Genomic DNA, 12,401 nt, shown 5'->3' with positions numbered 1-12,401 from the left:
ATGCAATATCTACTGGCAGTGTTATAGAAGATGAGTCCTTGCTATATATAGGTGGCTACATTGTTAGGAAATTCTCTCACAAGTATCCCCATTTAGGATATAGGGGACTGGGGAAAAGATAAATCATGGACTGAAGTGGTTAGCAGAGGACAACTCTATATGCCATCAGAAGAGTTTTCTTCTCAGTTACATATAATGAGAGAAGTATTCAAATCTACTCAAGGTGAAGGTCTGAGGGAAGGTCCCAGGTGTGTTAAGACTCTCTCCTCAGAGATAGAAAGCACTGGAATATGTTTACCATCAGACGGAGTTGAATTTTTTGCTAGAATATCAGTATTCTTTAGGATGAAACATTTAAATAAAATTATAACCTTCAACAAACAAAAGGATGCCTGTAGAAGCCTGTTAAGAAAAAAGAGCAAAATAATGTCATAAATTATCTTGTGACACAGAGCCACGGCATCAATACTGTGCTATGTTTAACCAGTACAAGCTCACATTATTATTAGACCATATATTTTCATTCTTAGGTTAGTTATCAGGATTATATTGTGTGTATTTTTTTCTCTGTAAATTATTTTGTCTTATAAGCCATGAGTAATGAACACGGTTAGTTTCAGCTTAACTGTTCATTGAAGCTGTCTCACTCTCTTACTGCATTTCCTTGTATTCAGTTTATAGAAATAAACTGTTAATTTTATTAGTTTATTAATAACTTGTTTTTTTGTTACCCTTATGTTTTATTAAAAAAAAAAATGTGATAGTGACAACAGCTGATCAAAGAGAAGTGAGAGCGTGTGGAACCTGTAACTCCCTTCACTGAGAGGAGAGGCGAAGATGACGTCACTAAGCTAGCCTGCGCAAGACGGGCTTATTCTCGTCCCCTGGCTGGCTGACCTGGTATAGGTGGGTCCTGGGTAGGAGGGTAGGATACGGGTGTTAGGGTAAGGTGTTGTCGCCCTGGGGGGCTTGGGTAGGGGGATAAGGAAAGGGGAGGGGTGGAGGAAGGGGAGTATGGGGGGGTCAGGGTTTGAGGCGGGGGTGCTGGATATGAGGATGGCGGGTTATTACGTGGCTGCCGTGATCTTGATAATGGGTGTAGGGGTGGTTTAGAGTCTTAAGTGAGTTGCAGGGTGTGAACTAAGTAGTTGATTAATAAAAGGGTCAGTAATAAATAAACTATTGGTGCTTAAGTGAACCCTCAGCGAAACACTTGCCATGACGCGAGACTGGTGTGCCGCGGAGCTGGGCGGCGCACACCTCCACTCCCCGTTTAACATTTGGTAACTGAGGCGCTGATCGCTGGAGGTAGACGGCCTGGCGCCATGGCCTAACAGAACCAGATGTACACCACACCTCTCCAAGAGCGACACTGAGGGTCGCTGACTGGGCATAGGGGTTTTAAATGGGTACAGGCAGACAGGTTGACGCCGCATTGGGGGCGGGGCTTGTAATAAAGAAAATTCCCACAAAATAAAGGGGACCCTTATGTAACTTCGACGAATCTTTATACTGTCCATTATCTTTTGTTTTTGTTTTTTTCTCTCTCTCTCTCTTGTTCTTACGTTGCCTCCATGTTAAAAGGTCCTTTTATTTCTTAATGGCGGTGGTCTAATATAAATTTCCATGTGGCTCTATATGTGGACACTCAGTGGATTGTGTTTTCCATTCTTTCCATCGTTCGTTCGTTGACGATTTCCTCCCCTATAGGGAGGGCCGGGCCTTACATTAGCCCAGTCGGTGGATTTTTGACTGGATTTCTTAGTTGGTTGTGTGGGCTGTATTTGAGGGGGAAGAAACCACCGTGATGGTTCTGTATGGTCTTTTTTTTTTTTTTATATAAATAATATAGCTCACAGGTGCATCATATGCCTGCACACGTTGATGTATAAAAACATCCGCGCATGCAGGCACAAACACACGAGTGATTTTAGAGTGGGAGGGTATAATGGAACAGGTGACCACTAGGTGACCGTTAGGCGCGGGGATTAGCGGGGATTAACGGTACCTGAACCGTATGAGGGCATGGTGACTGAGACAGCTGTGGCTGCCTGATTGAGTGATTTAAAAGGGTGGGGGAAGTGTGCAGTGATGTTTGCTAGGGTTGTTATGGGTGTATTAGCAATCACTGCAGCAGCTGCTTTTTAAGTGTCTCCTCGGGGCTGGCTGCCGTATTTATGCGAGGCGTATCTGGGTTGGGGAGATTGACAGGTCTGTTAAATTTATTGGTGTTTCGGCAGCTGAGAATATAGTGGAGAAACGGGAATGGGGTATCAGTGTTGCAGTTTTCACACGTGCTGGGTTGTGCCTCATTTGTGAGTATATGGGCTTTACACTTATATCCCAAGCGGAGGCGTCGTATATTTTTAAGTGTTCTGCTTTTGAGTTTGTTAATAGCATTTATTGGCTCATATTTTGTAGCGGCAGCATACCATATTGCAGAAGGGGAGCCTGCCTGGACTTGATGCTCGTGTTCTGAGCGGTTGATTGTTGCTGCCTGCATTTTAATTGTTCTTTTGATCAGAGTGAGGCTCGGTGTTATGTCAACCTGAACGTGTGAGTATTCTGTGGTTTCTTTGCCTAGTTGGTCTGCCAATTCATTCCCTTTGATACCTACATGGCTGGGTATCCAATTAATTGTTATAGTTCCGCCAGCATCTCGTATTTCTTGCGCGGTGGCGATTATGTTAGTAATTAAATGGGTGTTATCAGACGGCTCCTGTTTTCTTAGCGTTTGTATAGCGCTGGCGGAATCTGTATGGATGATTGTATGGGATGTTGGGTTGATGTCTAGGGCATCGTCCATGGCGGTAAGAATTGCAATTAATTCAGTCTGGAGTGTAGAGGCTCCATCTGATACACGCAGGCCAAATGAGTGTTCTCGGCATACGACTGCCGCACCTGCTTTATTGTTATTCACAGAGCCGTCTGTATAGTAGGTTGAAGAGTTGGGGGAGGTGAGGAGGCAATTTGCATTAAGCTCTCTTGGCGTAATTGTTGTACGGGAGTGAGGGCTTTAGGGGGAGAGCTTGTAATGATAAGATTGAATAGGGGGGATCCCAAGGAGGGTGGGGATGATACGCTACACTTGGTTCATCTGGGGGGAGATTTATGATGGGATTCTTTCCAGCTAATCTACAGTTTATCACATCTTTCCTGGCTTATTTCCCAGCGATATCTATACTGCATTCGGATTCTACACTAAGTTATTTCCTGCTTAATCAGTTGCTTTGTACTGTGATCGTATCGTGTCATTTATAAAAGCTCCAATAAGCTTGCATGCGTCGGCCTTAGTTACATGATGGCTCTCCACGCTGCTTGATCTCTGGCAGCCTCCCTATTCAGTCCCTTATCCCTGAGGTCACACTCTATGACCTCGTCTCAGGTTTTTCGGTCTGCCTCTCGCAACCCTACCCCGACGTTCACACTTCTTACTGTAGATCCATAATATCTGAATGTTTCTTGTCTGCTTCTTACCATTTGTAGAAGTTCCCTGTACTGTGTGTGTGTGTGTGTGTGTGTTCAAAGGGATATTAATCAGCCTTATCCAAAATATATCGATAAGAAGATCCTTACTTGACTGGTTGTAGGTGACTGTGTTACCATGGCAACCTCCCACACCACCACATTTACATAAAGACATTTCCTCACCAGCAAGATCCGTTAGAGAGTATTTTGTGTGTGTGTGTGTGTGTGTGTGTCTGTGTGTGTATGGAGATATGGTTATATCTAAGGCGGATCTTTTTTTTTTTTTTTGTGATATTTGCCTCACAATAAGGTGAGGACACGGGCAAACAGAGAGCCCGTCAGAGGAATGGCAAAAAAAAGCTCTCAAACGAGAGCATAGCGGTGACAAAAAACTGCAGGACGAAGCAGCAAGGCAGGACAGGATCAGGCGTGGCTCAGCAGTTAAGAGAGCAGTCTGGTGGCGATGTAGTTGACGAGGGCAGCACGTGGTGGATCAAACTCGATGCCCTCACGGATGGCGGCTTCCTCAGATGGAGAGAGGGAGTTGGAAATGTATGCCTCACGGATCTACTGATAAAAAGTCTGATAGACGAGAGGCAGTGTATCAGCGTCGTTGATCGGATCCGTGAGGCAGCAGAGTAGCTCTTCCAGGTCCGCATCCGTGCGGGCATCGAGATCACGAGTCCCTGAGAGTGGTAGAAGGAGGGCCTCGATCCGGCGAGCAACGGAGGAGGGGTCGCTCTTGGTCTTTTCCCCTTCCTTCTTTTGTTTCTTCCTCTTCTCCTTAGGTGGAGGGGGAGAAGAAGAGAGAGCGATGGCGGCAGGCGGTGGTGAAGGTGGAAGAGGCTCCTCCACTTCGTCAGGAGCAGATGGAGGGGGCAAGGAGGAGGGATCCGCGCGTCCAGGTGTACTAGAGAGACGGGGGACGAGACACGCTCCTCCTCAGCTCCTGATGGATTAAAGGCTTACGTAGCGCTTCTCCAGCAGTCCACCATTCTCCTCTCGGGGGAGAGGGAAGAAAGTCAGGAACGTTTGTATAACTGTGAGTATAAAAACAGAGGGACGACAAGGCTGGCTGGACGAGAAAGAGAAAGAAATTACCGTGAGGAACTGAAGTTTAATATAAATAATCCGTAGACGAGTAAAAAAAAAATGATGAAAATATGAAAATACGTAAAGGGAAAAGGAAAAGGATATGAAACTTGACTGGAATATGGGAATCGGAAACGAGACGATGAAGTGAGGCTACAAGGAAAGATGAGTCGAAAAAAGAAATTGAGATATGTATAGAAAAGTGAAAGGAAAATGTAGGTTGACCAGAGAAGGACAATGCTATGGTGCACGGATCCCTCTTAACCATATCTAATCTGTACTAATCTCACTAATCCTACCCATAATTAACCTATTTCACCTTCACCAACCCAAATCAACCTAATCACATCTAAACCGATTTAATTAAGCCCAGTCTCACCTAAATTATCAATATTTGCTCGAATTGAACCCTGCCAAACCTCGAATGACCTAATCCAACCTAAATTAACCCAACCTAATCTAAATTAACCTCACCTAACCCAGTCTAATTGTTTTTAACCTCACAATCTCACGTAACCTCCACATACCTAACCTAACCAATTCTGACGCAGCCTAACCGCATCTAACCCTACCTAATCCTACCCAGTCTCACTTAACCATACCATACCCGACCTAACCCAACCCAGTCAAGCCTAAAATGACCTAATCCAACCGAAGTTAACCCAGCCTAACCCAACCAAATGAAACCCATCCCAAAACCTATCAAAACGGACGTATTCTAAAGCAATCTAACCTAATCCGTCTATATCTAGCCGAACTGAAGCCAACCCAACCAAAAATTACCTAATCAGACCAAACCCTGCCCAAAGTGACCTAACCTAACTTTCGGTCGCCCATGAAATCGCTTTATAAGAAATTATGCTCTCTGAAAGTCTACGGGTGTAAAAGTCCAAGTTTCGCCTGTTCTGTGTACATAAGTTTGTGTGTTTGTGTGTGTGTTTATTTAGGAGTGTCTGAGATGTGTACTACAGGGAAAAATTTACACTTTCTCTCTCTCTCTCTCTCTCTCTCTCTCTCTCTCTCTCTCGTGTTAAAAAATTGGGTACACAATCGGCACGATGCTTCCTTCTAATGTAGTACAGACAAAAAACGAGAGAGAGAGAGAGAGAGAGAGAATCCTCCCGTAGATAATTAGGTCCAACTGCTAGTGTTGTGTTGAATGGAAGAGGCAGTATATAACAGCCCTCCCTCTCGCCCTCCTTCCTGTCTCCTGTTTATAATCCTCTGTTGTTTTTTCTATTGTTTTGGCCCACTGTTACAGTCAAAACAAAAGACAATGACCAGAAATGACTCCCGTAGTGTCCAACGCTCTGTCAGATAGAGGAGACAATCAAGACAATCAACACAGCCTGGTCTCCTGCCCTTCTTGTTGTCTTTTGTTTTTAAGGCCCTACTGTTTTTCGTATAGTGTTTTTCTGGCCCAGTGGTGCTTTTTCCTGTACATTGCTTTGGTGTGTGTTTTGTAATGTGGCCTAAAACTTGAGTCCCTTCCACTTGGTACTCTGTCTGAGGTTTAAGTGACTGGATGTGTTTTGTTCCTATTTCTGTCTGCATCCTCGTACTCTCTCTCTCTCTCTCTCTCTCTCTCTCTCTCTCTCTCTCTCTCTCACACACACACACACACACACACACACACACACAAGGATAGGATACTTTTCTTAAGTGGGCGAATCGAGTGAGAACACAATACTTCATCTAAAATTTGGCATCAATAAGTAAAACTCTTGCCCAGTATGGCTTGTAAAATTGCCCTGCTTTGAGGAACACCAAAGCATTGTCTCCTTTCCAGCTATTGAACTCTCTCTCTCTCTCTCTCTCTCTCTCTCTCTCTCTCTCTCTCTCTCTCTCTCTTTTCACATAGAGCCAAGTATAGCCGAGAAACACCCAAAAATTTTCAGATAGACAAGAACAGAGCATCATTATTTTTCTCTGCTCAGCTGTTGTGCCGGTCACGGCATGTCGTGGCTTTCTTAAGGGTTATATCAAGACCTGCCACTTCAAGCAGACCCTCTTAACTAAATAAAATCGTCTGGAAATAGCTAGAATAATAAAATGTCAGGGAATAAGAAGGTTAATACTCAGACTATATTTTCAGCTCTGGAAAGAAGTAAACACATGACACCATAGCCTAAGTACGGGTCACTGAGCATAAAAGGGCACTGGGGTTGAGGTGTGTGTGTGTGTGTGTGTGTGTGTGTGTGTGTGTGTGTGTGTGTGTGTGTGAAAGTGTAGTTGTGTAACAGTACTATACAGCCAGACACAAAAACTTCACCCAATATTTCACCTCATCTCTTCTACTTTTTACTTCCCTCTGTTGCCTAATATTCCTAAGCTGGGAGAGGCTTCGTATGCTTCTCCCCCTAATCATTCCCTCTGATACAATACAGGAAAGTGACGGATTTCCCCCGCACACCCCCTCTCTCTCTCTCTCTCTCTCTCTCTCTCTAAGTGTTAAGTGGGAGCAGCAGAATACCAGGCAGAACTTTCATGTCTCTTAAGTGTACCTCGTTTCATTGTTGTTGTTGTTGTGATATTTGCCTCACAACATGGTGAGGACACGGGCAAACATAGAGCCCGTCAGAGAAGTGGCATAAAGTAGCTCTCAAACGAGAGCATAGCGGTGACAAAAACTGCAAGACGAAGCAGCAAGGCAGGACAAGATCAGGCGTGGCTCAGCAGTTACGAGAGCAGTCTGGTGGCGATATAGTTGATGAGGGCAGCACGTGGTGGATCAAACCCGATGTCCTCACGGATGGCGGCTTCCTCAGATGGAGAGAGGGAGTTGGAGATGTATGCCTCACGGATCTTCTGATACAAAGTCTGGTAGACGAGAGGCAGTGTATCTTCGTCGTTGATCGGATCCGTGAGGCAGAAGAGTAGCTCTTCCAGGTCCGCATCCGTGCGGGCATCGAGATCACGAGTCCCTGAGAGTGGTGGAAGGAGGGCCTCGATCCGGCGAGCAACGGAGGAGGGGTCACTCTTGGTCTTTCCCCCTTTCTTCTTTTGTTTCTTCCTCTTCTCCTTAGGTGAAGGGGGAGAAGAAGAGAGAGCGATGGCGGCAGGCAGTGGTGAACGTGGAAGAGGCTCCTCCACTTCGTCAGGAGCAGATGGAGAGGGCACGGAGGAGGGCTCCGCTGCGTCCAGATGTACTAGAGGGACGGGGGACGAGACACGCTCCTCCTCAGCTCCTGACGAAGAGAGGTGGACCTCCACGACAGTCTCCCCATGCTCAATATCCATGGCTTGTGACGGTTCCGGGTCGGTGATCGAAGGTTCAATGGTGGTGGCGCCAGTCGTCCGGTTGAGAGGGGCATCCAAACACAGCCGTTTTCTTGGTGTCGTGCGAGGTGGTGGTGGCTGCTGTCGCCGGGCCTGACGCTCCTGACAAGGGGGGAGACGAGGATCGCGGGTGAAGCTTCGGGGAATAGCAAGGCGTGGAAGGCCGTTCTCCTCAAAGATCTGAGGAAGGAGAACAGCCAGAACCGCCTTGTTACCCTCACTAAAAGCCTCAGCCGTCGCGATACACATCGCAACGAGTGTGTTTGTGTTGCCAGCACTTTCAGGACCCTTTGGCTGGCGTCTCTGGGCAGGGTGACGCCGCCGTGCACGGGCAGAGCCCTGCACAGCAACACCACCCGGCCCAGTGACGTCCTTAGCCTCGGGACCCTTGGAAGCCTGTACAACACGAAACTCCACCGTCTCTCCCTCGGCAAGTGAGCGCTGGAAATGCCGTGGATTTGGTGCAACGATCCCAGAAGCGTGCACGAAAACATCAGCGCCAGTGTCGCGGCGCTTGATGAAACCGTAACACGATCTCACGTTGAACCAATTCACGGTTCCCTGGATGGAAGTGGCTCCTGGCGGCACGGATCTGCTGTTTGGTGCCCCCCTCAACGGGTCGCAGGCACGAGCAGAGTCGCTGGAAGTCTCGGGCATAGTGACGACTGGCCAGGCCAAGCTATGCAAGAGGAGTGCTCGTTTCATTCACTGTCCTAGAATTCGAGGATTGAGGGTGTGCGGTGTGGCTAATGTGGTACACAACCCTTTCACTACGAGTACTGTAATCTTATTCGTGCAATCTCCAGACGATTTTATCCAGCTTAAAGGGAATTTGTCGAACTGGAGGGGTTATATCTAGCCTTCATTAACCCCTTCGCCACTAAGGGTCTTTTCCAAGTTTAAAATCGTCTTGAGAGAGAGAGAGAGAGACAGACAGACAGAGACAGACAGAGAGACAGAAATAGACAGACAGAATTAAAATAAAACTGTGTCATCGGACTGAAGGAGTTAACCAGTTTCTATGACCAACGCCAGACGATTTTATTCAGCCGAGGGACAATTTTTTATTTTTTTAAGCATGGAAGAAGGAACTGCGGCTAAACGGTGGAAAACTATCTCTTATAAACTTTTTTCCTTTTCCGTGATAACAAATTTAACCCTTTCAATTCGGCGGGGTATTTTTTTATGCATTCGTGCTGGAGAGCAGATTTGACTAGTAACCAAGGAGACTCATTTCTATCTCTTAACTGAGGCCCACTGAATTTCACGCAACCACGACTTAGCATTCTCTTTGTGGGAGTGGTCTGGTTCCGTCAGATGAAAACAAACAGACTATAATAACAAGAATAAACTTAAAAAAAAGAATGGACATCATCGGGATTCAAGGCATTAACCCGGGAAGATTTCATTCAGTAGCGGGAAATTCGCACGTGTAGTAACAACGTGACTGAATCTGGCACCTCCCCGGACTCCCAGATACGATAGGATCACGTCTTTTCCGTTTTATTCTCGCTGGGCAGAAGAGAGCGAGGTGGAGGGGTGCTGTCAGGTGAACCCGTCTGACCTACGCTGAATACGTGGTTAGAAAGTCTCCATTAACCCCTTCTATATGCAAGCGTTTTTCAGTGTCGGTATATCGACCAGAAAGTCTCTATTAATCCCATCTATATGCAAACGTTATTCGGTATCTGTAAATTTGTTAGAAGGCCCCCATTAATCCTTTCTATATACAAACGTTTCTCGGCATCGGTATCTTCTTATCACCCACACGTTTTCATTCAGCTTAGACCAGGCCTCTTCTAATTTGTCTTCGAGTATTATAGTAAGATACCTGAATCTAGGAAAGGGTGGCTACAAATCTATCGTCTCCAGGTCATTCTATCCTTTGCCATCCCGCTTCCTTCTCTCCAGTTTACACCCTCCTCACTCATCTACCTCTCCACCCGACCCCTCCATCTCATCCTCGGTTTCTCCCACACCCCTCCACCTTCACCCCACTCACATACTCTCCTAGTCAGTCTCGCATTCTCCATTCTCTCTAAAAACACCAGCACATCCACAGCGCCACCACAACGTTCCATATCTTCTTTTTTGTGCCACTCTGTCTGCAGTAGTGAAGGAAATAATGCTCAGACTGATGGGATTAAGGCCTGTATTCTCGTCGGTTAAGGTGGCTCCCTGACACCTTATCCATAGCGAATTATTTTCCATAGTGTGCCTTACTACTCTCCTGTATATTGCGTATATCTTTTAAACACCATCATGGAAGGCAAAAATGACATGCAAGGAATTATTAATGAGATGCAAGCAAAAATAAACCGGTAAGGAAAAGGTGTTAGGGAGCTTACTTACCTGACGAGAATACGCGACTAAAAAGATTATTCCGAATCCCAACTGATGCCAAACTCGAGGATGGACAGATGAACCCCCGACTGCGATATGTTCCCTCCGCTAAGTATAAGGGTATGATGTTTGCCTCAGTGGAATACCTAGGTGAGTCCATGGCAGCGAGAAAAAGATACACACACACACACACACACACACACACACACACACACACACACACACACACACACACACACACTTAGGTCTGCTTGATCAACTCTCTGACCCTGGGGATGCCTTCTTCATTCCTTAATATTTTCTTCCAGTTTTATTCAACACAGGACAGACTTATAGAACAGGAAGAGATGACCCCTCCAGTACGACAGACCTTTCCTATGCTGAATAAAATCGTCTGGTAACAACAAGAATAAACAGGACGTCACCTGGATGCTGCAGCCAGGATTCAGTATTAAAATTGAAAGCGCAAATGTAAAGACAAGCTCCCTATTGGTTACGACAATTTTTGAAATACCTGATGAGGATAGGACACGTCTCACCTTTCCGTACCTGCAGTGAGGGATGTGGGCTAATCACCTTTAATTACAGGTGTCCCTTTAATTACCGTCAAATCATAGGACAGTACTTGACTTCCCCTTCGCGTTCCCAATTACAATACAATGGTCATGATCCTCTTTAACCAGAATTTACGTTTTTTACGCTGCTTTATTTTCTAACATAAAGCCTCTCCTACTGAAGGGATTATTCCAGCTGAAAAAAGCGAGAAACAAACAACAACTTTCCTAATAACATCCAGTAAGAGGCCGAGGTGCAATACACGCAATAAATCGCTGAGAAAAGGGAGCTCCGAAGTCTACACTGCAACCTGTAATATGGAACAAAAGGCGACACCACACTTACAAGCACACCAGGGAAATATACCGTAACAAGGGCTATACTGTAGACTAATGATGGTGGATTTTGGCTCGTACGCTACCACTGTCATTCAGAGTACCGTGAACTGGAATGTAGGTGACCGCGAAAAGCTTTTATTCGAGGTCATCCTTCCTAAGCTGAATAAAATCGTCTGGCGGTAACAAGAAGGAAAATTGAAGTGATGTTCTCGGAATGGTTATGACGGAGACTATATTGCTCTAGGGTAGAAGGGGCAAACTAATCTTTGCTCATCTATCTATCTTTCAATCTATCTAGGGTATAAGGAGAGATAGAGATTACCTTCCACTTTACGATGTGAGAAATGGAGCCTTCTCTCTCTCTCTCTCTCTCTCTCTCTCTCTCTCTCTCTCTCTCCACCAGCCAGATAATATGATGTACTCGTCCGTGCCAAGTAAAGACAAACAGCCGGGAGAAGGCCGGCCACCTGCACCACTAGGGTACTTTTTACGAGTTATTTTTAGAAGTTTAATTTATAGTTACCTTAAATCTCTCTGCTTCACATATTTAAACTGTGGTGAAAGCTGTTTTCCAGTGGTACCAGATATCTGCCAAAACAACGACAAATGCTGCAGAAAATAAGGGCCACAAATTTACCCTTGCCCTCTCGGATACGTTGTACGCCTAGTGACTGGACACTATAACTCGATCACGCTATCTCAGTCATCTCGTTACTACCTTTTAAAGTTACAGACCGAGGAGAAAACTTGACTTTTTTGCCTTGCAACAGGTTGCCGTCATCACCAAGAACTAACACAAGCAACAGCGGACTCTTATCATCAGTATTTCTGGCCAGTACTAGCAAAATCAAAGTGGTTCCGTGCAAGTCTCACCGTTCCCATCATCACCCAAGGACAGTACTAACACAGTACCTTGCTTTAAGCTCACATCATCAATATACTACGTTGCAATACAGGAAGGTCAAAATCTCAGAGTGGTATGGTACAGTACGGTACAGCAAAAGTTCGCCGACGCTCCCTACCGGTTGTGGCAATGTGGGCTGTTACATGAACTATTTCTATGTGATAGCAATATGAAGTACACAAGAAAAGAGTATGGGAAGGAAGGATATTCCCTGTCTCTGGGGAGGAAAGAGAAATACGCAAGATACGACGCAATGCTGGCTGAGAAATTCCGATGAACTCTTGGTCATGGCTGTGCAGAATCAAATCATCAGTCATTATCATCATCATACACACGACCAGATTAAAGTGCTATGGCCAAATACCTTGCAACTAGCTATGGGTCGACTTAATACCACATTGCTATAGGTCCACATCATCATT

The 12,401-nt window shown here is 45.6% G+C and overlaps 1 protein-coding gene across 1 annotated transcript; it reads right to left on the bottom strand.

Annotated features, from left to right (window-relative positions):
• Positions 1-2,125: 2,125 nt before the first annotated feature.
• LOC145390135 (uncharacterized) lies at positions 2,126-2,806 on the bottom strand. The gene has a single exon (XM_080265182.1). It carries the CDS (start codon positions 2,804-2,806, stop codon positions 2,126-2,128), a length of 681 nt encoding a protein of 226 aa, XP_080121308.1.
• Between the last annotated feature and the right edge of the window lie 9,595 nt (positions 2,807-12,401).

This window comes from Coenobita brevimanus, unplaced genomic scaffold (genome assembly GCF_032717465.1).
Source record: "Coenobita brevimanus isolate Jiangsu-jjx unplaced genomic scaffold, ASM3271746v2 jjx.HiC_scaffold_2885, whole genome shotgun sequence".
Classification (NCBI taxonomy): Eukaryota; Metazoa; Arthropoda; class Malacostraca; order Decapoda; family Coenobitidae; genus Coenobita; species Coenobita brevimanus.
Note: the sequence above shows the minus strand (reverse complement) of the source record. Positions and strands in the feature narration are given on the sequence as shown.